We start from the raw sequence: 27,736 nt of genomic DNA on the forward strand, positions 1-27,736 counted from the left end.
GAGAATCCTGCTCACCTGTCTGACAGCTGCGGTGACTGGGGCTCCCTGCCTAGCCATGAAAGCCATAGAGTGCTAATATGCCTAAAATGGTACCATGCCTCTGTAAGCCCAAACAAGTAGAAATGTAAATAAAACACAAAGTGAGCCAACCATTGTGAGACATTTATTTTTGTTTCTAGTAGTAAGCATAGTTAAAGTCAGTACAGAAAACATTAAGTACATTGAGCCAGTTATTGCGGTCTTTGCTTTTTGCAATCCAGTTGAGACGGCACAGAAGGCAGAATTGCTAACTCAAGGTCATAGCCTACAGGAGCACTGTGGATACTTTCTGTGTTCTACTGACCTCCAAAGGCATTCAGGGGATCTTCAAATATGTTGGACACCTTGTGTTCAGATTTTGGTTCAGGTGCTGCCTGTGGAGGTCGGCTTTTAGGCTTGGTTGTCTTCGTCTGGGTGCTGGAGGAGAAGATATCATCTTTAAAAGAAAAAGAAAAGGAGCTGTTGAATGGAAAGAAAACCAGGTCCACACAAACCGCCTTAGCTAGACTCCAATTCTGGTAGCAGGATGGGTACCAAAAATATGCTAATGCAGTCAAACTGTGAGATGCTGGTCCTGGTTGTTGTAAGGCCCAGCCAGGGTGGGTGAGGGGCGGCCCAGAGGAAGAAGACAACTGGGGGAGGGGGGCGGAGGATGGGTGGCTGATGTAACCAGGCCAAGGGACTACAACACCCAACAAGGCCAGAGGGAGCCTATCAACACTCTATAATACCACATAATGCATACTCAGGGTAAGCCCACCCCCTAAATCCTTCTGAGGTTTCTCCAATTCTGGGGTCTCCCTGTTTGTAACCACAGTCTGAAACGGACTGAAATCAGCTACATCAGGGATTCCTCTCTGTGCAGTCTTAGCCTCACTTGGTTGTGGAGATATCCCAGCTGGGTGACTGAGCCACTCTGTCATTTCTGGGCAGTCAGCCCGTCAGGAACCCCTTCAGCTTCTGCCTGCCTGATTCAAAGCCTTGGAAGAATAGGGGGAACCCAAAAGGTTAGATACCACATGTTTGCCTTAATTTAATATGATATGATGTTAAGCATATCATGTTATGTTATGGATATTATGTCATTTGTAGTATATAAACTAAAATTGAACTGTGAATGGGGGGGTCACAGAAAGTGGTTAAGAAATCGCATTTATTTTTAGCATGTTGACTGCTCAATATCATGTCAATTCAATCCATAATGATGTTAATTGTTGCAGATGGTATATTAGTGCTTTTATTTGACCGGGAAGATGCTCTGCTGACTCTGCCCTCAGACCAGAGAGGGTCTTCCCAATAAGTAGTTGGACTTGTCTGGACTATGGGATGTTGGACTCTATGCTTGGCAAATTCTTGCAGGGAGGGAATTTCAACTAAACTTGAACTGTGGTTATGCAGCGGGGTGGAGGAACCCACCATGGGGGGAGGGTGGGGGGGAGAATCCCAGATTCTATGTAATTACAACACAATGTAATTAATGAATAAATTTAATTAAAAAAAAAAGAATAGGGGGAACCCCGGATTTAAGGCTTTGGGTGCCAAGAACTCTGAGGTCAACCATCCCCATTTGGATCTACCACATGGGATGGAAGAAGCCCAAATCCTGCCTAGCAGGTTCCAAGGTCATCGGAACAACAACCAGGATCCCTGAGTGGTCCGCAGAAACAGAAGAACAGTAAACTTCCTTCGGGACTAGGGAGAGGAGCTTTCTCTGGTCCTTACCTGCTTCCAACTTTGGGTCCCCACCCCCCTCTCGTAATAACCATCAGGAGCGCTCCAGAAACCCCTCAAAACAAACAAACAAAACTAGAATAGACAGACAGAGAACAACAAGGAAAGCTTAGAACCAGACAGGAAACGGTCAGTGGGGATGCACTTATACCTCACTGGGTGGGACACAAAGATTAGTTACTCCTCACTGGGGTATGGAAGATTTCTCTGCACACCCCTCCTAAACATGCTCACCTAAACTGTTGACATATATCCTGTTAGAATTATAGAGTTAGACCACCCGAAAAACAGCCGGGTTCAGTGAAATCATGCTTCAATGCTATAAACTGCTAAAGACTAAAATTAAAAATAGGCATGAGACAGCTGAATAGCAATCTAAGCCACTTTAAGGTGTATAGAACACGGTTGAATGTAAACCAAAATTGAAATGTCTATGAAGAAGTCACAGGTTGTGGTTGAGAACCTGCATTTTCCTATTAACATATTGGTTAATCAATACCATGTCAATTAATGCCATAATGTTGTAAATGGTTGGAGATATTATGTTGGGACTTTTAACTGATTGGAATGATACTCTGCTGGCTCTACCTTCAGACCAGAGATGGTCTCACCAAGAAACCATTGAACTTACCAGGACAATAAGATGCTGGACTTTATGCTTGGTAAATACCTCCAATGAAAGAATGTCAACTGAATTTGAACTATGGAAATGCAACAAGGTAGAGCAATCCACCGTGGGGGGAGGGTTTTGGGAGGGGTGGGGGGAATCCCAGTGCATAAAAAAATGTATCACATAATGCAATGTAATTAGTTTTTTAAAAAAAGAAATGCAATAAAAATATACGTTAAAAAAAAAAAGGCTTTGGGTGTCTCCTGACCAATTTGGGCACTTTGGGACTGTTCCAAGAACTTCATAAAAATACGCTAATTTTCTGTGGCCTTGCTGCAATATGAATTGGACAACTTGTCATGTTGACTGCCAGAGGGGACTTTTAATTTTAACATTCTCTTTGATCCCCATTCTCCGCAGAATGGAGAAATGGTTGGAGGGCCTGTGTGTCTGGGCCTTCCTAACCTTGCACTCCTGCCCCTCCGTTTGTACGTCCTGCTCAACCTCCCAGATCTCGCTCCATAGGTGCGTGCTGGACTGTGCCGATCAGGACACCTCTGAGTTCTCTCTCCAAGCCTCCCCTCTTCCTGAGCCTCCAGAGGATGTGTCCTTTCCCCTGTTCAACCCACTCCCTATCTGGAAGCTGCTCTGTCACTGTCGTCTCTACCTCCAGCCCCCGCTCCGGCTGGAAGCCTCTCCGGCCACTCTGACCGCTCCCCCCCTTCTCTTTCCCTCTTTACCCCCCTCGCCCTGCTCCTGCCCCATTCCCACTTTCCTGTGTCACTGCCACCCCACCCTAAACCTATTCCTCATACTAATCTTTTTCTGTGGGCACTCACACCCAGTCTCATGTCTCTACCACCCCGTGCCCTCTAAGAGAGCTGGTGGGTGCACAGGGACTGGTAAGGGTCTATGTTCCTTTCTGCCTTCAAGACCTCTCCCAGGTGGAAAAATGCCTGGGATCCTTTTCAGCTGATCCCATCCGTTACCTTAAGGAATTTTCCTGTTAGCGCAGGCCTATGACCTCACCTAGCATGACCCCTTTCTTTCTTTTTAAAAGATATATTTATTTTTATTGGAAAGGCGGATATACAAAGAGGAGGAGAGACAGAGAGGAAGATCTTCTGTCCGATGGTTCACTACCCAAGTGGCCGCAATGGCTGGAGCTGAGAAAATCCAAAGCCAGGAGCCAGGAGCTCTTCTGGGTCTCCCACCCGGGTGCAGGGTCCCAAGGCTTTGGGCCGCTCTCGACTGCTTTCCCAGGCCACAAGCAGGAAGCCAGATGGGAAGCGGGGCCGCCGGGATTAGATCTAGTGCCCATATGGGATCCCGGGGCGTGCAAGGCGAGGACTTTAACCATTACACTATCGCGCCGGACCCGACCCCTTTATTTTTAATGACCTCCACCTTAACTCCAGATGAGAAGGAATGGGTCCTCACAGATGCAAGATGGATGAGATCCATCTGGTGGGGGCTGAAGCTGTCCCCAAAACTGACCCATCCAACTGGGACTATCAGGATGGCCATTCTGGCCGACAAGAAAAGAGAATGTGTGGCTCACTGCCTTTTGGCGGGCATGAAGGTGGCCTCTAATAAAGTAGTCCATTTTGGAAAACTTAAGCACATCACTCAAGGATCCCGGTAAAAAAACTGGCCCTCTTTCTACACATCTTACTGAAGTTTTAACTCGCTACACTTGGTTAGATCCTGACTCACAGGCAGGGGCCATGGTCTTAAGCCATTCATTTGATTGCCCAATCAGCTCCTGAGATCCCCCCAGCCCCCCAAAAAATCAAGAGAGCAGAGGCGGGCCCACAGACCCCTATCCAAGATCTCGTCAAAGTGGCATTTGAAGTATACAATGTGCAGGAGGACCAGGTGGAGGCTACCTGGCAGGTGCAGGTTCAGCAGAAGGTGGCTCTCAAAGCAAGGCCAGAGTGGCAGCTCTGAAGCCAGCACTCAAGGCCACACTCCCTGGTGTGTGCTGACACCCACCAAGCTGTGTCCCACCCAAGGACAGGCTGGACACCGGAAATCAGACTGCCCAAGTACGGTGCTACCCCCCTGTATCTCAACATGGGGGCAGGGGTGCAAGGCTCAAACTTAGAGACATATCCCTGGAGCTGTCTGGCCTGGCTGGAGACTGATGATGCCCAGACCCAGAGACCCCCATCACTCTTGCTACAGGTAGCAGGTAAGTCCATCTCCTTTTTGGTGGACATTGGGGCTACTTCCTCCATCCTGCCCTCTCATTCAGGTCCTACTACACCTCCCAGATCTTGGTGATGGGGACAGAAGGGACCCCATTAGTCCCCAAGCCCCTCTTCTGCTCTTTAGACCACATCCCAGTTACACATTCCTTTTTTTCCTTTGTAATTATCCCCTCTTGCTCAGCTGCACTGTTGGGACAGAATGTTCTTTCTCATTTGGGAGCCTCTACCCAATTAGCAGGAATTTAAAAATCCTCAACTTTCCACCTCCTCCTCCCTCTACTCCCATTCTCCTTGCCTTCCCCACTACCTCTCTGCCCCTGGAGGGGGCTGACTCAGTGGGGTCGCATACCTCCAAACCAGTTATAGGCACACACCACCCTCTGGTTATGGTTCACCTTCAGGACCCCTCCTTATTCCCTTTGTGGTTCCAATTCCCCACCTCTCATACTCAACTTAAGGTACTACAGCGCATTATTTCCAGAATTCTTGACCAGGACCTGCATATCCCAACTGACCCCCCGCCTCCCATAACACACCCATCCTACCTGTCTATAAGCTGTTGGGGGTCTGCTGCTTGCTCCATGACTTCGGCCTCATCAATGAGGTTGTAATCCCCCTCCATCCGGTAGTCCCCAACCCTTACACTCTGTTGTCACAGGTCCCGCTACCACCTCCCACTTCACTGTACTTGACCTTAAAAGGTCTTGATGACTAACTTGGACAGTGCTACACAGGGCTTCTTAGGTAGTCTTCATCTTTTTGGCCAGGCTTGGGCTATTGGCCTCTCTCCCAGTACCCTACTGTAGTATGTGGGTCATTTCCTCTGTAGCCCTCGCTGTCCCTCTCGCAGCGCCTCATGGCGTCCTGCCTGAGGGTTCTGAGTACAGTGGGACTCTGTGTCTCCTGGAACAAGCCCCAGCTTTGCATTCCCCAGGCTACCTACCTGGGAGTCTCCCTCAGCCCCAGCACAAAGGCCCTTACAGCTGACTGCACCCCGGCTGTCTGCCAACTGCACGCGCCACAAAGTGCAGAACAAACCCTTTCCCTTCCTGGGCCTAGTGGGTTTCCTCTGACACTGGATACCCAGTTTTGCCATCCTAGCCAAACCTCTTCACTCGGTGGCTAAGGAGACCCCCATGGAGGTTCACCGAGCCTTTAACACACACTTAGGGATACCTTCTTGCTACCCTTCCCCTTTTACTTCCTAACCCTATCTGCCCCTTTCACCTTTTTGTGGCTGAGATCTCAGGAGGAGCCAGGGGACTGTTATCCCAACCGTGGGCTCCACATCCCGACCGGTGGCCTGCCTCGACAAACAACCGGATCTTACTGTAAAGAGATGGTTCCCCTGTCTCTGAGCCTTGGCAGCAGCTGCCACACTCCCCACAGATGCCCTCAAACTCACTCAGGCACGTCCACTAACTCTTCCCTCTTCCTACTGGCTAGAGGACCTTCTTTCTCACCGCTACCTCTTCTAGGACCCTCATGCTTCCAGGAGTTCCTTCTACTCTTCACTGGAAACCCATCTGTTACCATTAAACTGTTTCCCGCCTTTAAGCCCTGCTTCTTCCTCCCTGTCACTACCAACTCACGTTTTCCCCTTCCTGCTCATTCCGGTGTCGGAATCAGATAGCCTTAGCACCTCCAGGCAGGACCTGTCATATGCTCCTTTGCTTGACCCTGAACCCACCGTCTTCATCGATGGCAGCTCAGTTGCAGAGGAGGATGGCAGGCGAAGCAGGTTTATGCAGTGGTCACTGCTTCTTCCACCATCAAGGCATGTTCACCCTCAGAAGGCCAGAAGGCCAAACTTATGGCCTTAACACAGACCCCCTGTCTTGCCCAAGGGAGAACAAGTAAACATCTATGATACTCCTAATATGCTTCTCTCGTAGCCCGTTACCATTCTGCACTCTGGAAGGAACATGGGTTCCTAACCACCAAGGGCTCTCCAGTTACTAACACTACTCTTATCTCCAACTTACTCCAGGCTCTACAACTCCCAGCTGCGATGGCCACTACTCACTGCAGGGGCCACCAGCGTGCCTCTGACCCAGTCACCAAGGGCAACACAAGGGCAGACGCTGGGGCCTGAGCTCCCACAAAGCATCCTTTCTCTGCTCCCCTCCTCCTTATCACCATTCCTCTCATCCCCACAAACACCCCACAGGAACTATCTGACCTGCTGGATCAATTAGGCCGGGTGGGGGACAAGGGCCGGGCGTTCTTACAGGACAAACTTGCTCTACCAAAACCCAAGCCCAGGACTTTCTTCAGGATACATCCGTAAGTCCTTACACATTGGAGGCAGAGCCATGCTCAGGTTTTTAAGCCCTCCTGTTTTATATGGCTAAGCTTAAGCAAACCTTAGAACTCATCCACACTCAGTGTACTGTTTGTTCTTCAGTCACCTGGCAAAGGGGCAGGTGTCCATGACCCCCTATTCATCAGATGAGGGGACACCAGCTGAGTGAAAATTGGCAAACAGACTGCACTCACATGTCTCGACATATAATCTTTCATTACCTAATCACTCCGGTTGACACTTTTTCTGGGTGGGTGGAGGCTTTCCCAACTGCCCAGGAAACCTCGGACACGGTGGCCCATATTCTATCAGATGACATGATCCCCAAGTTTGGCCTTCCAGCAGATATCCACATGGACAATGGACCTGCCTTCGCTACACAGGTTACAGTGCACCTTGGAAGCTCTCAGCATCTCTTGGAAACTATATATGCTTTACAACCCAAATCTTCAGGCGTCACGCTGATTGTCACCTCCTTGAAGTCATCGGCACTAACCTCTTCCCCTATGCCCAGGAGACAGCGTCCTTCTAAAGGAATTTCAGCCCAAGTCCCTCAGACCCTGGTGGATGGGACCTCACACGGTAATCTTGACCACTACTGACTATGGCACCCTCCCTTGGTACCATGTCTCACACCTCAAGCTGGCTCCTGAGTTGGATCAGTGGGCCTCTGACTTGCCCGCTGCTCCCCTACTTCTTCTACCCCTGGGATAACTATCACAGTTTCCCGATCTTTCGCAAACACTGTTCTGTCAGATGTGTGCCAACCAGAAGATCAGGCCACCTAGACACAACAAATAGAACGGGACCTTCAGCAGCAACACACTGGTGATCCTTTTTCATGGCTGTCCCTTGTCCAGCAGGGGGCGCTTATGTTCAAGCACACGGCAGCAGGTAATGTCTCAGCTTTTTGTGGGCCTCACTGCAGCGGCCCCCTGTAATCATGGCTCCTGTGACCAGCCCCTGGAACTCCATTCTTCCCCCTTCCCCTCCCACTGGTGCCTGACCCTGATTCACAGGCTGTGCCTGTCTGCTACAAGGACAACCCAGTCATGTCCAGTCACGGCAGAGGGAAAGACCGAGGTGAAAACAGTACCAGCCACTACCACAAAGTACTGCTCGTTGCAGACCTCTGGTATTTAATACCACTATTGCTGTTACACGGACCCTCTATGCCCCTCTGGGAATTTTCTGGAACAACAGCACCCTGACCAAACATCTAAATGCCCCCATATCTATCCCTTGTATCCTAGCCTCTCTAGTTCCCCAATTCATGTTGCATGGTGAGGCGGAACATTTCGCCCTACAACTACCTCCAACTAGACCGTTTCACTGCCAGGGAGGAGCCATACTCCTGCCATCAATAGCAGGAATTTCCCTTGCCGCCTCTTCTGTAGCTGCTGGAGAGGGGAGCGGAGCCTTAGCCCATAGCTTCATTGCCTCGCAGGACCTGGAAGACTGGTTACAGTCGGCTCTCAAGGCCTCAGCCACATCCGTCGATTCCCTCCAGTGCCAAATCACCTCCCTGGCAAGGGTGGCCCTCCAAAATCGTCAGGCGCTGGACCTCCTGACACCAAAGGGGGAACCTGCCTCTTTCTACAGGAGGTGTGCTGCTTTTACATCAATGAATCCAGCTTAGTGGGGAAAAAAAATTTCAACACCCTCCGATGATTCTGGAAAGAATTAAGAAGCAAATACACTCAACTTCCCCCTTCCCATCGAATGGTGGTGGTCTTCCCTGTATGCTTGGTTGGCTCCAGTGTTGGGAGTTCTGTTTTGTTATATGCCTTTTCCTCATGTTTGCACCCTGTTTCCTCAGCTTCATCCATTCACACATGCAAAGGTCACTCGTGTGGCCATCAATGAATGGTGCTACACCCCTACTCCTCCCCATTTCTTCTCCTGACGGTTGCCCATAGCCCTCCCCATCCCTGGTGGGCCAGTTACTCCCCTCCCCTCAAAGCCCCAACTCGGCAGGAAGCAGCCAAGAGATCAATTGTGCCTCTATTGTAAGAAAAGGGTTGAAACGTAAGGTCTGGTTGGAGTGAGTGAGGGGCAGCCCTGAGGAAGCAGAGCATGTGGGGCTACACCTACAGGCGCATCCACTCACGTCACCATGCCTGCGGGCCGCACACCCAACTGTTAGGGTCCATTACCCTCAAGGATTGCTGTTCACCTGTGACATTTTCTCTGCTGTATGAACCTGCTACAGCTAAGCACACCTAATTTTTCAGAAATAGACAAAGTCCCTGCTCCTGTGCACTAGAAAGCAGGTGGAGAGAAGCACACAGGTTACAGAAAGGCAGGACTCCATGTCAACCCCAAGCCAACCTCCAGGTCAGGAAGGTGGGTGGGCCACATGCCCCAACCCACAAATCGAGCTGTGCCATGGAGGGAAGACAACTGTATTCAGTTGTACTCAGGGGTCAGTGAGGTGAATGCTGTGTCAGCAGCTCCCTTCCAGGCAGTCCTGTGCCCCTCCTGCACCCTGTCCATGCTCTGTGGGCACAGCTGGACTCAGGCAGCTGCCTCAGCCCTGAGGCAGCACCCTCAGACTGCTACCTGCACCCTGTCCAGGCTCTGTGGGCACAGCTGGAGTCAGGCAGCTGCCTCAGCCCTGAGGCAGCACCCTCAGACTGCTACCTGCACCCTGTCCAGGCTCTGTGGGCACAGCTGGACTCAGGCAGCTGCCTCAGCCCTGAGGCAGCACCCTCAGACTGCTGCCTGCACCTTGCCCATGCTCTGCAGACACAGCTGGACTCAGGCAGCTGTCTCAGCCCCGACACAGTACCCTCAGACTGTAGTAGCCCACAGAGTAACTTCTGAGCAGTCCCCTACTACCTCAGTGTTACACGAGCCTGGCAGAGTGCACTAAGCTGTAAGTTCAGTTATCCTGGAAGGCCTAATTCTGGGCAACCTCATGTTCCTTGGTACTTCACCAAAATGAGGATCCCATGTGCTCACCCATCTCCATCCAAACTCAAGGCTGCATGACAAAAACAAAGGAAACCGGCCAGGGCACCTTTTCTAGCAAAGAGGCAGCATGAAGATGGCAGGAAAAATACCCAACGTTTCTCTAATGCACACTTACCCATGTCATCATCAAAGATGGACTTAGCTTCCACTTTCTTTCTGGGCTTTTCTTTCGGTTTTACGGTCAGGTCAGCAAAGATATCAATGTTATCATCAAATAAGTTGGACTCTAATGTTCTTTCCTTCTCTTTTGTTTTTTGTAATGGTTTAGTTGCTTCTGTAGCAAATATATCATCCTTGGTAGATCAAACAAACAAAAACAAGTTAAAATCTCATTGTAACTGAAATACTTCCCCAGGCTGTGTATGCAAATTGCTTGCCCTTTGAGAACAGCCTTGCAGCCTGCCCTCTGCCCGCATGCACTCCTCCCATCACAGCGATCACAACGCGGCCATCTGCCAGGCCCGACAGCTCTCCTGCTTCCGCTCCAACACCAGCTGCTTGATGAGGCCCCTCTAGCAATCCCACCTGAAGAACATCCTCCATCCCACATCTTCATGGCACTTGGTGCTATCTGAAAACATCTTGGTTATCTGCTGCCTGTTTGCATCCATTTTCATCCCTCTTTTAGGTGTGCGGGGAGCCCCTGTTCCAATGTACCCTGTGTCTGCAGCATCTTTCCTGCAAATTCCCAACAATGCCTGCCTGGAGTTGATGGTTCCAGCCAGGCCTCTCCTGCCAGAACCAGAAGTTTAACATCCAAGTGAGGCAGCTCTCTACAAGACAACCTCAAAGTGTTCATATGAAAAGAAAGCACGGTCTGAAAAGCCTAGTCATGGATTTCAGATCTCCATGCACCGGAACAAACGTCATTTCACTTCATTGTGCATGACCCTGGCCCAGGCCCTTCCTCTCTGTGAGGGTGGCGTGCCAGGATCCTGACCTCAGACCACAGCTAGAAATGACAAAACACAACTCTGAAGCTCCAGCGCTGTTTTCAGTGACTATGACCAAGAGCCACCCTGCGAGAAAAACAAACCGAAGCACTCGGAGTAAACTTCAGAGCTCTTAGTGAGAGAACATACTCAGAACTGGTAAGCAGATCAATGCTGGGCACGTGTGAGACAAGCTTAAGGCGACCCAGGGTTCCAAAGGGCCAATGAGGTAGTTTTCTGAACACAGAAGCAGCACAAACATGCCCTGACCTTCTTACCTCGAAAATATCTTGTGTCTTTGGCAGGACATCCTGATGGCCGCTGGATTTTGAAGCATGCTTCTTGCCTTTCTGGTCTGCAAACAGATCATCCTCGTCTTCTAGGAGAGGGAAGGGAGCTGCTTTCTTGGCTGGTTTGGACTTCACGGGCTGGAAGAGATCATCATCGCTGCCGGCGTCGCCTGGAGGAGGGAACAGGGGGGCGCTCTCCTTCCTTGCCCCTGCCAGCTGGCCTGGGCTCTCTGCTGCTTTGGCCTTGGCCCTTGTCCTCTCCATGGACTGAGTTTCAGGGCCCTGGGTGAAGATGTCTTCAGAATCAAAGAGATCAGCCTCACCGCTGGGCTGGCCCAGAGACTTGGCAAAGGGGCTTTTGTCTGCCCCGGGCCCTGGCCTGCCTTCCCAAGCTGGAGAGGCAGCAGCCAGGGGCTCTCCAGAGCCATCTTCTCCATGGGTTGCTCGGTGCCATGGCTGCCAGCCACTGGGCAAGACGGCACCATCTGCCACTTGTGCAGTGGGTCCCCTGGGCACACTCGTGTCCTCGGCCTCACTGGACTCCTGAGCAGCCCGTCGCCTGGCAGCTCGGGTCTGCGGCCTGCGCTTCGCTCTCACTTTGACCCGGCCCTGCAATGACAAAGAACAAAACCAAACCAAACCACATGTTCATCTGAAAACAAACGGAAGTGAAGAAGAGCAACATAGCAGACATGTGTTCTAATGTGAGCTGGTTTCCCTCCAGCGAGAGACTCTCCAAGGCCAAGAGGCGACTTCGAGATCGTTCCTGGAGCTTGGTGCCTGTCGGAACGTCAATCAAAACTTCTCGTAAGGGCAGTTTCAAGTCACTTTGACACAAGAGACTGTTTTTGGTGCTCAGTCTTCCACTTTCCTCCTTAGCATCTACTCTTTCCTTTTCAATTTATTTTTAAAATACTAATTTATTTATTTGGAGGGCAGAGCTTGAGACAGAAAGGAAGAGGTATCTTCCTTTTGTTGGTTCACTCCCCAATGACTACAACAGCTTGGAATTTCATCTAGGTCTCTGACATAGGTGACAGGAGCCTAAAGACTCAGGCCATCTTTGCTGCTCTCCCAGGCACATCAGTAGGGAGCTGGATCAGAAGTGGAGCAGCCAGGACTGGATCCAGTGTTTATAACAGGATGCCGAGAGGTGCCTTAACCCACAGTGTCATAACTCTGACCCCTATTTCCTCATTTTAAATGTAGGTATTCTTCCAAACAAGAATGAACCAGGGTGTTCTCAGTACTAACCTGATTGAGAGCTAGTCTAAATTCAGGCTGCAAGAGCAGGGAGACACTAGACAAAAAAGAGAGGTAACCTATACCAACCTAAGTTGGCTTCAAGTCAACCAGTGTTAAAACCACATGTCAAGTATTTCAAGTAAATAACACGGCTTAGAAAGCATCACCTTTAGTACAGACTCAAAACATGATTTACTCAAACATCACACAGCAGTTGCAATTATTACAAAATATATATCATGTGGTTTTGAGAAGGCATAGCTACTTAAGACAAAGTAGGTGATCGTGATCAGCTTCATGAAAATCTCATTCATTTGAGCAAGTAGCCAACTGAAACTTTCCAAAGACAAAATGAACACCAACTGTACCAGAGGGAAGGATGTTTCACTTTGTACTGAAGCAACAAGTTTGGAAACAGCTGAAATGAAAGCGGCAGTTGGCAGGGTTAGGCCATGCTGGGTCCTGTCATTTACCAGGGGATCAGTTAAGACTTTCTGGAAAAGGGAGATTGGACAGAATAAAGAGAACTAAAATGAAAGGGACACCTCAAACAGTGCAGCGTGTGCCAAGCAGATTCTGCTATATGTGACTTAGAGAAGGGAGCCGAGGACATGGGGGCAGGTGGAATGGTAAGGCAGGGAAGGGCCTTTCTGGAGGTCAGTAGAGCAGGGGTCTGCATTGAAGGGCAGGCCTGGGGCTCCTAAAGTTCAGGCTGTCCATGTGAGGTGATGGGGGGAAAGCTGGAGGCCTGCGCTGACACATCCCACCTGACAGCTGGAATGTTTTCTAGGCGGGGAGGTCAGGAGGGTGGTCTGCTCTGCTCCATGGCTAGGGGCTCTGTGGATGGCAATGCAGGAGGAGCCAGAGGTGGCGGACGCCAGCACAGGCAGGCAGGACTTCACTGAGACTACTGCAAGGGCCACCAGGGATGAATGCAGGCAGTGAAAGGCAGATGCAAAATTACGTAGCTGGAGGGAATTAGAAGAGCAACAAAAGAAGTGATGAGCAGGTGCGCCTCCTTCAAGTGCTGGGTATGGGATGCTGGTTCATGTCCTAAACTGCTCCACCTCTGATGCAGCTCCCCGCTTAGGCACTGGAAAACACTGGAAGATGGCCTAAAGATGGGAGACCTGGAAGAAGCTCCTGGCTTCAGACTGGCTCAGCTTCATCCCTTGCAGTCGGCTGGAGAGTGAATCAGCACATGGAAGATCTTTCCCTCTCTGTCTTTCCTTATCTCTGTAAATCAGCCTTTCAAATAAAAAATACATCTTAGAGAGAAAGTAAGCAAAGCAAGCAGAAGGAAGGGCGGGCCAAGAATTGGGGTGCAGGTCAAGCCACCCCCTGCAAAGCCAGTACCCCATACGGGAGCACCTGTTCAAGTCCCAGCTGTTCTGTTTCACTTTTGCTAATGCTCCTGGCACCTGCCACTCACACAGCAGACCCAGGTGAGAGTTCCAGGCTCCCAGCCTGCTTTGGCTTGGCCCAGCCCTGGCTGTTGCAGCCATTTGGGAACTGAACCAATCAATGGAAGATCTCTCTCTCTCTCTCTCACTCTACCTTCCCAATAAATAGAAAATAGATAAATATAGAAATATTGTTAATGACTTATTTATTTTTATTTGAAAGGCAGATTTACAGACAGATACAAACATAAAAAGAAAGGAGAGGCAAAAAGGGAGACCCTTCATCCACTAGTTCACTCCCTAAATGGCTGCAATGGCTCCTTCATCCACCGGGTCACTCCCTAAATGGCTGCAATGGCTCCTTCATCCACCGGGTCACTCCCTAAATGGCTGCAATGGCTCCTTCATCCACCGGGTCACTCGCTAAATGGCTGCAATGGCTCCTTCATCCACCGGGTCACTCCCTAAATGGCTGCAATGGCTCCTTCATCCACTAGTTCACTCCCTAAATGGCTGCAATGGCTCCTTCATCCACCGGGTCACTCTCTAAATGGCTGTGATGGTCAGAGCTGAGGTATTCCAGAACCCAGGAGCTTTTTCTGGGTCTCCCACATGGATGCAGAGGCCCAAGAACTTGAGCCATCTTCTGATGCTTTCCCAGGCCATAAGCTCAGAGCTGATCAGAAGTGGAACAGCCAGGACATGAACCATAAAGGAAGCTGGTGCTTGCATGCAAAGTCTTGCTACTGAATCACAGCACCGGCCCCTAAATAAAGAAATCTAGAAAGAAATCCAGAAATCCAGAAAGAAAGAAACAAATCTAGAAATCTAGAAACAAAGAAAGAAAGAAAGAAGAAAGAAAAATATGTATCTTGCTTTGGATTAAAAAAAAAAAAGCAGAATCCATGCCAAGATGGTTCCTCACCTTGTTTGCACTGTGTAAGGTGTCTGCCTGGGCTGGGAAATCGAAACTCACACCAACCTCTCCACTCCCAGCATCCGGGCTCACATGCTCCAACCTGCGGCTTCTGGCAGCTTCCAATCCTGAGAATGCCAATTCTGGCAGAACAGACTTCACTCCAGGAATCTGTGGAGCCGCTCCAGGCAGCAAGGCTGCGGGGTTAACTGCTAGATGTGCCTGGAGAGACAAAAGCAAAGTCTGGAGCTACTCTTTAATAGCAGCCTGTCATCCGTACTGCTACACACCATCACACACACGCACGATGTACGAGACGAGAGGAGAACAGAGGAAGTCACCTGATCAAGACTCGGAACTAGTACAGAAGGTTCCAGCCAAGTGCCCACCATGGAGCCCAGAGGAAGATGTGAGAGGCACAAAGCAAGAGAAGCCACAATGAGGTGGGAAGTGCGCAGGAGTGGGGCCCAGAGGATGAGAAAAGACTGGGCAGCAGCTAACAAAACAAAAACCCACAAGAGTTCACAGGTGCCCTAAGGCAGGCAATGAAGATTCCAGATGGGTTATAATTACTTGTATTTTCCCGATGCGAGTGGATGGCTCTTTGGTTTTAAATGCAGCGGGACCTGCGGAGTCCTGTGTGAGATTACACTCAGTTAAACATCCGGTGGGGAAGCAGAAAGCAACCTGCCTCTTGGATGACACTTAAGGCATGTAAATAATCCACAATATAGCAAGGACCCCACTGGCAGAAATGGTCAGAAGACCGCTGAGATTCACCTGTTGCACCCTGCTGGGGGATCGAAGCCAGGGCAGCTGGCACCATGACCCATGCCCGAGCAACACTGCAAGTATCAGGGAGCACAGCCTGACACGTTCTTTTCCAAAGCAAAAGGATCTGAGTCCTGGGAAGGGCCAGCGAGATGTGCAGGTACAGGTGCCTGCATTCAGAGCCTCCGTGAGGCAGCCAGGGACACAGTCGGGCATGCTGGACACACGCTCGAGCCTTGCCTCTTCTCGGGTGCAGCTCAGGGGGTTTGGGAAGGTGGCTGGGGAGGGAGATCTAAGGGCAGGGGCCTCAGAAGAGGCACCCTGGGGAGCAAGCAACCAGTGGGACAGAAGTGAGGCTGAACTCTACTCTCAGGGCGTCCCAAGGCAGAGGCAGGGTGGCTGGAGTGGAAAGCAGATCCTTCACCCTACCATAGCTCCATCTTGGAAGCTGATGTTGCCTAGCATCAGCAAGTCGTGATTATGTGATGAACTGAGGTGACTACAGGGAGTCCCCCAGTAGACAGAGGGAAGGGGGAACCAAAATGAGTGGCTGTAAAAAAAAAATGCCAAATCACATCCCAGGGAAAGGGCGGGCAGCCTTAGCTGCTGTTCGCGCCTGAATTCTGAGAGCTAGCTCTGACAGCGCAATGGCCACCGTCCAGGGCTGTAAGCAGCGGGAGTCTGCAAATCCCGGGAAGTCGGTCCCAACCTGAGGGGTTTCCAGGGTCCACAGGCTGCTTTCCTTGCTTCCTGGAGTGGAGTCGGGGTAATTTTGGTTCTTCCCAGAGGAAACAGACTGGTCTTTTTTCACGACCTTCTTTTTTTCTGGTACCTTCAAAAGAAAAACGAATGTCAGTTCCAAGACACTGTCAAGCAGTAACGCCTGGTTGGGGCAGGGGGAGAGCCATACAACCCTGGCAGAAACCCAGATCTGAAGCCTGGGCATATGAAAGGCTGAGTACTGAGCCACCAACTCACACACATCACTTTTCAGTGTGAGCTAGGGAACATTAGATTCCCACGTAGGGGCTGCCATCCATTTAAGCGTGCCTGCCCAGTCCCTCAAGATTTTCCTTAACTTCTTAACTGGACACTCGACAAAAAGCCATTACCAGAGGAGGGGACTTGGCAGAGCTGAAAAGATCATCATCTTCATCGTCTCCAAACAGGCTCCCAGTGCGAGGCTCTAAGGACTGCAAGACACAACACCCAGATTCAGTGTTTACAAAACTACAAGAGAGTGAGGTGAGCTGCCGCGGCGGGATCTAACGCGACAAAGCCAGAACACGGCAAGCCATCTGGAGCCAGAACTCACCTTGGATTTCTTCGTGGTGCCAGCAAAAAGGTCAACATCCGGGTCGTTGTCCTTTTGGAGTTTGTGGCTGAAAAGCAGTTCTTCATCCTGGAAGACACCTGTGCTCTTGGGACGGATTTTGGCGTCAAGACCCTGAGGAAAACAAGGATGGTCATGTGGGAGGAGACGTGCAAACACCTGTGGCCAGGCTATGACCCTCACGCAGAGATGGGCACAGTGAGGGTATCCCCGTAGATTGACACTGGCAAGAGGCTGGCCACCACCAAGCGCAAGACACACTCACACATCAGAATGCTGTAGTAGTTAAGAATACACATGATTCAGAAATACCATTTTGTGTTCTTAGTGCACATGTTATTAATAAAAAAAAAAAAGCCATGTGCTCCACGAGAACACTGTGGGGATAAAAACAAAACATGAAATGGGTTGGGGTGCATGTGGCAGAGCAATTAAGACCCCGCTGAATTCCTTAGCAGAATGCCTGGGTTCAAGTTCCAGTTCCACTCCCAGTTCTAGCTTCAGCCAAAGTATCCTGAGAGGCAGCAGGTGATGGCTTGACACTCACATGGGAGAGACAGACTGAATTCTTCGGCTCTACGCTTTGGTCCAACTCTGGTGCTACAGGTATTTATGGAGTGAATCAGTACATAGAAGGTTATCTGTCTTTCAATTTATTTAATTAAAAAAGAAAGAAAGGAAGGAAGAAAAAAAGAAAGAAACTCTGTCCATCGCATTCTTAGAGGTAAGAGGAGTAACTGATTTAATCCTAGATACTACAAGAAGTGACCAAGTGTGTAGTCCCAACAGTGAGCATCTTAGTCCAAAGATGTGGCACAGGTGCGCATGGCGCCAGCCCTCACACGCTTCTACCACTTTTATCCTGCTACTTTCAGAACCTAAATGGTTATTTGTTTGCTAGAACAGTTATGAACATTCCTATAACATTACTAGGTCTGAAAACATAATGCTTGGGTCCAGAATTGTGGTGCAGTGAGTTAAGCTGCTGCCTATCATGCTGGCACTCCATAAGGGCACCAGTGCAAATGCCTGCTGATGAACCTGTGAAAGCAGTAGAAGATAGCTCAAGTTCTTGGGCCTGGTGCGCATGTGGGAGACCCAGATGGAGTTTCAGGTTCCTGGATTCAGCCTGGTTCAGTCCTGGGGTAGTCATTTGGGTAGCCATTAGGGTAGTAAAACAACAGATGGAAGACCCTCCCCGCCACCCCTGTAGATCTTTAAAAGAAAACATAGCGTTCCAGGTCTGACATGCTACAATGCATTTCTATTTCTTCTTTAGGGCCACAACCACAGGTTAAAACCAGTAAGAAAACCCCAAAACAAAACAAAAATCTCTACTTCTGCTAATCACATCACTAGTTAACTAATAAGTAACCATTACTATTGTTAATTCATAAAAACCAGCTTGATTCAGCAACTAAGGTCCTCATGGGGCTGGTGTGGTAGCTCAACAAGTTAATCCCCCACCTTCAAGTGCCAGCAAACCGAATGGGTGCTGGTTTGTGTCTCCGCTGCTGCAGTTTCAATCCAGCTCCCTCCTTAATGGCCTGAGAAAGCAGCAGAAGATGGCCCAAGGACTTGGGCCCCTGCAGCCACATGGGAGACCAGGAAGAAATTCCTGGCTCCTGGCTTCAGATCAGCTTGACTCCAACAATGCTGCCAATTAGAAAGTGAATCAGTAGATGGAAGATCTTTCTATTTCTCTCCTTTATGTATTTTCCTTTCAAATAAAAATAAACAAATCTTTTTTTTTATAAGAAAGCAGCTGGGGGCCCAGTGGCGTGGCCTAGTGGCTAAAGTCCTCGCCTTGAGTGCGCCTGGGATCCCGTATGGAAGCCGGTTCTAATCCCAGCAGCTCCACTTCCCATCCAGCTCCCTGCTTGTGGCCTGGGAAAGCAGTCGAGGACGGCCCAAGACTTTGGGACCCTGCACCGCGTGGGAGACCTGGAAGAGGTTCCTGGTTCCCGGCTTCGGATCGGCACAGCACCGGCCCATTGCGGCTCACTTGGGGAGTGAATCATGGGATGGAAGATCTTCCTCTCTGTCTCTCCTCCTCTCTGTATATCTGACTTTGTAATAAAAATAAATAAATCTTTAAAAAAAAAAAAAAAAAAAGAAAGCAGCTGGGCCCGGCGGCGTGGCCTAGTGGCTAAAGTCCTCGCCTTGAACGCCCCAGGATCCCATATGGGCACCGGTTCTAATCCCGGAAGCTCCACTTCCCATCCAGCTCCCTACTTGTGGCCTGGGAAAGCAGTTGAGGACGGCCCAAAGCCTTGGGACCCTGCACCCGCCTGGGAGACCCGCAAGAGGTTCCTGGTTCCCTGCATCAGATTGGCGCGCACTGGCCCGTTGCGGCTCACTTGGGGAGTGAAACATCGGATGGAAGATCTTCCTCTCTGTCTCTCCTCCTCTCTGCATATCCGGCTTTCCAGTAATAATAAATCTTTCAAAAAAAAAGAAAGAAAGAAAGAAAGAAAGCAGCTGAGGACAGCCCAAGTATTTGGGCCCTGGCCACCTCATGGGCGGCCCCGATGGGAGTTCCTGGCTCCTGGCTTCAGCCGGGTTCAGTCCTAGTCATTTTAACCATTTGGGGAGTGTTCCAGGGGATAAATCTATTTTATCAGAAATGGAGGTTCCTCCCTGGCACCCGTATTCCCTCCCGCTCTTGCTTTATTTATTTTTTTAAAATTAAGTTAAATTGCCATTTTTTAAATTGGAAAGGCAGATATACAGAGCAGAGATACAAAGAGATCTTCCATCTATTGGTTCATTCCCCAAAGGCTGCAATAGCCGGAAGCGAACTAATCCAAAGCCCCAAAGCCAGGAGCCAGGAGCGTCTTCCAGGTCTCCCATGTGGGTGCAGGGGCCCAAGGCTTTGGTCCTTCCTCCACTGCCTTCCCAGGCCACAACAAGCAAGCTAGATGGGAAGTGGAGCAGCTGGGATCCTGGTGGATGCAAGGCAAGAACTTAGCCACTAGATTATTGCACCAAGCCCCTCTTATTTATCTTCCAAATAATTTTTTTAAACATACTGGGAGAAACCACAGCAAATTACTCATACTCACTGTGTACTGCTCCTATTTAAAAATAAAGTGGTACTTCTAATATAATAAAAAATAACACATAGAAATAAGTATACACCACACCTTCAGTGACATACAAAAAGGACTGACAATCTGTAGCTTCTCTACCTCATTTTGTTTTGTTCTGGAAGACTCATCTGTTTATTGGAAAGGCAGGGTAATGGCGGACTAACACAAAGACCTTTCATCCGCTGGTTCACTAACCAAAGGCTGGGCATACCAAGGCCAGGAACCCTGAACTCCTTCCAGGTCTCCCCACAGGGGCAGCAGGGCCCACATGCCGCAGTTGTCCTCTGCCGCCTCCCGGGGTGTGCGTCAGCCAGGAGCTGGAGCTGGGAGCGGAGTCTGAATTCAAACTCAGTCACTCTGACTTATGCCAAGTGCTGTGTCAACCGCTGCATCAGATGCCTGGCCAGACTTTTTCATTTTACTGAGCTTCAGGTGAGCTGGCTATTCCTCAGGAACTGGTTCTTTTGGCGTGGTATCTAAGAAGGCTTTACCTAGAGGTCTGGTGCAGTGGCCAAGCAGCTAAAGTCCTTGCCTTGAACGCACCGAGATCCCATATGGGCACCGGTTCTAATCCCAGCGGCCCTGCTTCCCATCCAGCTCCCTGCTTGTGGCCTGGAAATGCAGTTGAGGATGGTCCAAAGCCCTAGGACCCTGCACTCATGTGGGAGACTTTGAAGAAGCTCCTGGCACCTGGCTTCGAATCAGCTCAGCTCCAGCAGTTGCGGCTGCTTGGGGAGTAAATCAACTGAGGGAAGATCTTCCTCTCTTGTCTCTCCTCTCTGTATATCTGACTTTCCAATAAAAATAAACTAGATCTTAAAAAAAAAGAAGCAGAAAACTGTCTGATCCGAGGTCATGATGGTTGACTTGGCTGTTACTTTCCAGGTTCTCTATGGGTTTAGTTGTTCGACACGGATGCATGATCCACTCCGAGTGTTGTGTGGGGAGGGTCCACGTCATCTCCGAGTGTTGTGTGGGAGGGTCCACGTCATCTCCGAGTGTTGTGTGGGGAGGGTCCACGTCATCTCCGAGTGTTGTGTGGGGAGGGTCCACGTCATCTCCGAGTGTTGTGTGGGAGGGTCCACGTCATCTCCGAGTGTTGTGTGGGGAGGGTCCACGTCATCTCCGAGTGTTGTGTGGGGAGGGTCCACGTCATCTCCGAGTGTTGTGTGGGGAGGGTCCACGTCATCTCCGAGTGTTGTGTGTGGGGAGGGTCCACGTCATCTCCGAGTGTTGTGTGGGAGGGTCCACGTCATCTCCGAGTGTTGTGTGGGGAGGGTCCACGTCATTCCCTTGCATGGAGACTGAGACTGCTAGTGTCCGACACGGTTTATGTAGAAGATCGTTCTATTCCTACTGAGGTATCTCGGCACCCTTGTCAAAAACCAATTGGAAGATAAGGCAGGATCCTCAATTCTGCTTCACTGACCGACATATTTCAACCTCACGCCAGTATCACTGCATCTTAAAGGTAAATCTTGTAATAAGGAAGTTCTAAGCACTCAAATTTCATTGCTCCTTTTCAAGATTACTGTTCTGGGTCAGCATCAATTCCACATATTTCGGAGTAGCGTGCTGGATTCTCCCAGGAGCAGGCTGGAATTCTGATGGTGACTGCGTTTAGTTTACAGGCCAGTCTGGCATGTTGCCATTAGCACATCAAGGCTTCTGGGCATGAGCATTAAACGTGTTGTATCAGCTGTAGGTCTTTCATGTTTAAAAAAAAACATTTTGTAGTGCTGAGTATAAAAAAATTTTACACTTCTTTTTAAAGTCTACTTGTAAGGAGTCTGTCCTTTTCGGGGCTACTTTAGTATATAGAACTGCAACTGATTTTATTGATCATAGTTTGCCATCTTGCTGACTCTGCTTAGTTATCGTTGGTGTTTAAAAAGTTTTTATTTGAAAGGCAGAGTCACACAAAGAGATAGCCTTTCTATTTGCAGGTTTACTAACTGAGTGGTCACAACAGCTGGGGATCAGCCAGCCGTAAGCCAGGAGGTGGACTGTATGCAGGTCTCCCATGTGGGTGCAGGGCTGCACGTACTCAGGCCATCTGGAGCTCCTCAGCCAGAGGCAGGGAGTTGGGTCAGAAGCAGAGTACCTGGGACTCGAACCAGTGCACATAAGGGCGTACTTACATGATGCTGGCAGGCTGTGACACAACACTGGCCTGTTTCATTAGCTCTAACGTATCATCTAGATTCCCGATGGCTTTAAAAAAAGATTTATTTTAAACAATGCATCTTAAAGGCGAGGTCAGAGGGCAAGAGAGAGAGACAGGAAGCGAAGTCTCCCATTTGCTGGTTCACACACTATAGGCCTTGCATGACACTTTGGTTTATGTAGCTCTTTCTCCCATCTCGCTAAATAATGATATTTTTAGAAAAAGTTCATGCAGCTATAAACCAAAATATTTTGATATTAAAAAAATATGGAATCCGTGCATAGGAGGAAGTATTCAAAACATGTATGGAGATTATGTACTGTGAAACCACCATACATGGATTTAAACTATTTTGGATTACAAAATGTAGCTTTAATTCTATTTTTTAATGAACTTATTGAAACACTGTAATGTGTATTTAAGACTATGCTGTCTGCAAATTACAAAGATAGTCTCCCCGTATCCTTTCTGATCCGGATGCTTTCCTTTGGTTCTCTGGGCTGGCCACCCCACCTAGAACCCTCAGCCCAAGGCTCTGGCCATGAGAACTGGCCAGAGGACTGTACATCCCTGGCTCCAAGATCCTGGACACGAACCATTCAGTGCCTCACCAGGAAGCAGGATGTTGGCCGTGGTTTTCATGGATGTCGAGCACCTCATACATTGGCTGGGCATTTTTGCCAGGAAAGGCTTGGATCCAACCAAACGCTCTTCTGCATCCACTGGGAGGACCCAGTGCTTTTCCCCTCGCTTGTATTCAGTTGATACATTTTACCATATTGACTCATTTTCAGATTTTTGACAGGGCCTTGCACTCCTGGGATGAATCCCATTTGTTACCATGTGTTGTCCCTCCTGCACTTGGTGGATTGGGATTAGCAGTACTCTGCCTTTTTTTTCCTTTTTTTTTTAATAACACACTTATAAAGGATACTGGGCTGGGCCTGGCAACAAGGCTTAACTGGCTAATTCTCCCCTTTTAAGTACCGGGATCCGTTACGGGCGCCGGTTCATGGCCCAGTTGTTCCAATCTAGCTTCCTGCTTGTGGTCTGGGAGGGCAGTGGAAGATGACCCAAAGCATTGGGACCCCGTGGCTCCCGTGACAGTACAGACAACACAACACGCCTCTCTCCCCTCACCTAAGAGGGCCAACCCCGGCGGCCTCGAGCTCACCTTTCCCACTTCTTTCTGCAGAGCCTGGGTGTTGTTTTGCTCTTCCGGTTTATCCTCTTCCTCATCAAACAAGCTTAAGACAGTCTTGGTTCTACCTTTGGTTCCTCTGTCTGATGGGGATGATGAAGAAAATAAACTTGAGTGTTGGACCGCGTCCTGAGTAGGCACAGTCACAAGTGCTTCCTAGAAATGGAAATAATGATAACATGTAAGTAATGGCTGCATATACAAAGCCACCCCCTCTGGCAGGGGCTGCCCCAGTGCCTCGGTCCTGCAGAACCAGCACAACCCAGGGCCCAGGACTCATCACATTCTATTCCCAGGAACAAAACCCAGAGTAATCCTGCCCAGCCTCCTCCTGGGAGGGTCTGTAAACCTACAGCCAAAGATGGCTTTTCCAAAGAGTGCACGCACATGGGCCCCTCTTCGTACGAGGTGGGACAGTAACCTGATGCACATGGGTTGCTCAGGACCCAGGAAGAATGACTCCATTGCAGAGAACACAGAGGCCTGTTGCTGAGAGAGGATCACAGCTGTGCACCTGCCTGGATTCCCACAACCTGGGAGCCCCAAGGGAACACCCAACCAGCCACACCAGCCCCTCACACTCCGGAAGACTGACACTGCATAACCAACAGGAACCTCTGCTTCTGCAATGCATTGCCCACACGTTCAACAGCTGCCACATCTCCTGGAAGATGTCACTGAGCCTAAGCACCCCTAGGATTCCAAGTGCCAGGAAGAAAGCAAAACAGCTTCCAGTGAATCATGCATGAACTGTGAGGTGCATTCCAAGAACAGAGTGGACAAATGGCAGAAAAACAGGCTTCTCTGAGCAACTATGTAATTTACAAAATGGGGCCCATCGTGTGACACGTGATGTCGTACCATAAAGCTGAGGGGCAGTTGGGGGTAGCGGGGGTGGGGAGCAGGGCAGGAAGGGGTCCCGGTGGGCCCGGAGCACCAGGAGCACCAGGTCTAACAGTAGCGCTTAGAGAAGGAAACAAGTCAGGAAGGGCAAACCCCCAGAGAGGGTGCACATAGGGAAAGGCACCCACATCACTCAGCAGGCTGCACCTCACTGCATGTCTGCCTGGGCCTAGCACAGACTGCGGGCAAGGGCCAAGCTCAAGGTCTCCCTGAACCACAGGGGCAGATCACTACAGGGTTTTCAGATCTTTCTGCAAATGAACCATTGTTTTCTGTGGCAAAAAAAAAAAAAAAAAAAAAAAAAAGGTGAATGTGTGAGTGTTTGAATGTGCATGTGTGCGAGTGAATGTGTGATGACTTCAATGATACAAAATGTTTTCTCCTTTGCAGGAAATAAATAAATAAACAAATAAATAAATGCCCACCTGTTCCGACTTCTCAGCAGCGTCACTGCTCCCAAATCCTGAGGCGTCTTCCGTGTTCTCAGCCTGCGGCTCCACAGGCTCGCCCAGGCCTGCCTTTTTCTCGGCCTCATTGCTGAGCAGCAAAGGGGAGTCCTGAGGAATGGATTCTTTTTTCTGCCAGAAGAAGCATAAGGACACCTTTAACAATGAGGACATGCACTGGCCAAGCATGGCGGCACAGCAGTGAACAGGCAAGAAGCCTTAGGTAACAGCTGAAAGTGGGAGAGGAGAGGACAGGATGGGCAATGTAACCAGCACTACTTCCTCAGACTTGCAGCCACAGCACACCAGCTTCCAACACTCTGTCACCTGTCCCCTTGGCTCGGCTCCCCCACACTGCTCTCACTCGGGTCTTCACCTCTGCCAAACTCTCTCTGCCTCCCTTCTCCTCCATTTCCACAGGTGCTGTGGACTCAGTCACTGATCCCCAGGGTGGAGGCAGGGTTTTCATCTAGTACAGGGGCTATACAGCTGCCACTCTGTTCTGGGGCTGTTCCACCCAAGGTGAGGCCTGGGCAGGGGTGGGGTCATCCCTCCTCTCCAGGCATGGCAGGTGCACTTCTCCTGATGAAAAGCACTACTCTGGAGAGCATGCTCAGAAGCAGGAAACAACCTGTTTCAGAAGGCTCTGTCTTGAAGGGCAGGTGTTGGGAGCCAATTTGGGATGGTGTTTCAAGAAAACCCTGGTGGTATCACTGTGATCGCAATGCCAACTGGTCTTCACATGGGTGTTGGTTCTAACCCCAGGCTCTCTACTTCCAACTCAACTCCCTGCTTCTACTCTGGGAAAGCAGAAGAGGATGGCTCAGGTCTTTGGGCCCCTTGCATCCACATGGCGTACTCAGGGGAATTTCCTGGGTTCTAGCTTTGGACCAGCTCAGTTCCAGCCATTGCAACCATTTGGGGAGTGAGCCAGCAGATGGAAGACCTCTTTCTCTGTGTAACCCTTTCAAGCAAAATAAAGGACTCTTAAAAAGAAAAAAAAAAAAAAAAAAAAAAAAAAGGAAGTTGCTTGCTCCACCCACTCCGTGCAAAAAATAAATAAATAAATAAGAAGAAGAAGAAAAGAGTACCGTGGCTGCAGAAGGCACGGGCATGGGAGGCGAGCCGAACAGGGAGCCTCCGCTATCTACGTCATCTTCAAACAACAGTGACACTCTTTGGATCTTCTTCTGGCTAAATCAAGAAACAAAGAGCAAAGGTAATAGAATGCAAGCAACGGCCCTCCTGGGCCACCCTTCCAAGAGCACACTCCCTCCTTCCCCTCAAAAATACCCGAGTTCTCAGTGGATACCACACAGTTCAAAAGCAGCGAGACCACCCATGGCCAACACCAGCCTCTGCCCCTCAACCTTCTGCAGAAGAACCCAGGGCCTGCCGTGCCCCACTCCCCCTGGCCTGGGCACTTGCCTGTAGTACAGGTGCACACGGCTACACACAGGCCTGCACCCACAGGTGTTCACAGTGCCACCTTCTCTCCTACCACCACCCATCACAGAAGAAGGCCAACGAGGGCTGAGGCCCACTTCCAGAGCAGTCAGGAGGGCGGCCAACCCAGTGACATTAATGCCTCTGGATGCAAACATCTCAGCAGCTTTTACAACACCACAGGGGTGTGCAGCAACCACCATGCTCTGAGTTCACCGTTTCTCCACACCTGCCCCCAACCAGGACTCTCTCCACCACCAGCGGCCACTGCCTATCCTTGTTCCCCTCTGCCACTGGGGACCACTGCCCCACTCTGTCCTGTGGGCGGACACATTCTGGACTTTTCATGTGAGCACGGATTCTGTGGCCAGTTTCTTTCCATTAACACAGTATCTGCTACGCTCATCTGTGCTTTAGCCTGTCAGTATTTCCTTCCTCTTTACCGCTGACTTCCATGCATTTTGCAACTTGAGTCATCAGTTAATGGTCACCTGGGCTGTTTCCATCTTTGGCTAGTAGGAATTAACACTGCAGTGAACACCGTGAACAGGTTTTAGATGCACATACATGGCAAGTGGCTAGGGGTGGAACTGCGGGTGGTAGGCGACTAGGATCAGCATCTGGAGAAGTGCTAGCCCATTTTCCCACATGGCTTCACTGCTTCCTCACCAACAGTATACGAGGGCATCATTCTCCTAAATCCACACCTACATTTAGGGTCTGCATAAAGCTTTTTTGGAAACAGGATGACAGCCACAGGTATAGCATTGGAGAGGCAACAAGAGGATCAACTAAAGCAGATTGAGTCTGGGGCCTACAAAGCTAGGTGGGCAGTGGCACCACATGAAAGTGGAGCCCAGTCTGCTCTTGTTTCTCACCCTGTTTCTTCTCGTTTATCTGTGAAGGGAGGACAGGTTTCCCAAGAGTGATGCGGGAGACAGGGCAATAGGTGAAGACCAGAAACACAGCCCCTGTACTCCTGACAAGCAATGGTGACAGTTGAGCCCCGCTAGGGCCCCAGACATCAAGCTAAGGAGCACTCTGCACTTGATCCCATCCAACAGCCTCAACAACCCTGTAAGAGGCATGTCAAGCACAGAGACTCTTGGTTATCAGACAGAAACTCAGGGCTCAGGGATTTAGTATCAGACATGGGGGTCCCAGGGCCTCTGTTTTCAAACAGATGTCAAACATCCAGGTGGCAGGTCACAAGGGCCTACAGGGGAATGGGTGGTGTTTGCAGCAATGAGGGCATTTGGAGATGGAGGTCTGAGTCACTTTCGAATCCAGTCGATGAAGCTTATAGCCACACCAGAGCACACAGCACTGACACCGCCCATCCACTGCCTTACTGTGCTACTGTCAGGCAGCTCAATTCCTCCAAGCTCTCAAGAGCAGAAAAAACAACCTTTGCAGGGAAGTTACTCTAAATCCCAGCTGGGGATGTGCACTTCAGCCCCAGGGTCACTACGACAGTCAAGGGGCCCACAACATGTCCTCCGCAGCTACAGACAGCACACAGCTCAACACTGACAGGGACATGTCCTCCTGCCACGACCAACGTTCAAAGAACCACGACCAAACATCACATCCTTTAAGGAAGCCAGAGGAAAAGCAGAGAACAAAAACACAACAAACGGTACTTAAAAATGGTGGACAAATAAGGAAATTATTAAAATAGGGACAATAACTCAGATAAGGAAACTTGAAGACGAGC

At 49.9% G+C, this 27,736-nt stretch overlaps 1 protein-coding gene across 5 annotated transcripts in view; it reads right to left on the reverse strand.

Annotated features, from left to right (window-relative positions):
• Positions 1–152: 152 nt before the first annotated feature.
• The window catches only part of WASHC2C (WASH complex subunit 2C), a 57,130-nt gene continuing 29,546 nt past the window's right edge, over positions 153–27,736 (reverse strand). For 3 of the 5 annotated variants that reach the window (XM_058671108.1, XM_058671107.1, XM_058671111.1), the window contains 11 exons: positions 25,665–25,767; positions 24,553–24,705; positions 23,198–23,380; positions 16,747–16,878; positions 16,544–16,624; positions 16,141–16,263; positions 15,234–15,296; positions 14,670–14,882; positions 11,085–11,705; positions 9,990–10,167; positions 153–475 (listed from right to left, as the gene is read on the reverse strand). In XM_058671108.1, coding sequence (XP_058527091.1) covers positions 336–475; positions 9,990–10,167; positions 11,085–11,705; positions 14,670–14,882; positions 15,234–15,296; positions 16,141–16,263; positions 16,544–16,624; positions 16,747–16,878; positions 23,198–23,380; positions 24,553–24,705; positions 25,665–25,767 — 1,990 coding nt within the window. In that variant the 3' untranslated portion in view covers positions 153–335. The remainder of the gene's footprint in view (positions 476–9,989; positions 10,168–11,084; positions 11,706–14,669; positions 14,883–15,233; positions 15,297–16,140; positions 16,264–16,543; positions 16,625–16,746; positions 16,879–23,197; positions 23,381–24,552; positions 24,706–25,664; positions 25,768–27,736) is intronic. The other 2 variants (XM_058671110.1, XM_058671109.1) reach the window with 1 other exon arrangement.

Source organism: Ochotona princeps, chromosome 13 (assembly GCF_030435755.1).
Source record: "Ochotona princeps isolate mOchPri1 chromosome 13, mOchPri1.hap1, whole genome shotgun sequence".
Classification (NCBI taxonomy): Eukaryota; Metazoa; Chordata; class Mammalia; order Lagomorpha; family Ochotonidae; genus Ochotona; species Ochotona princeps.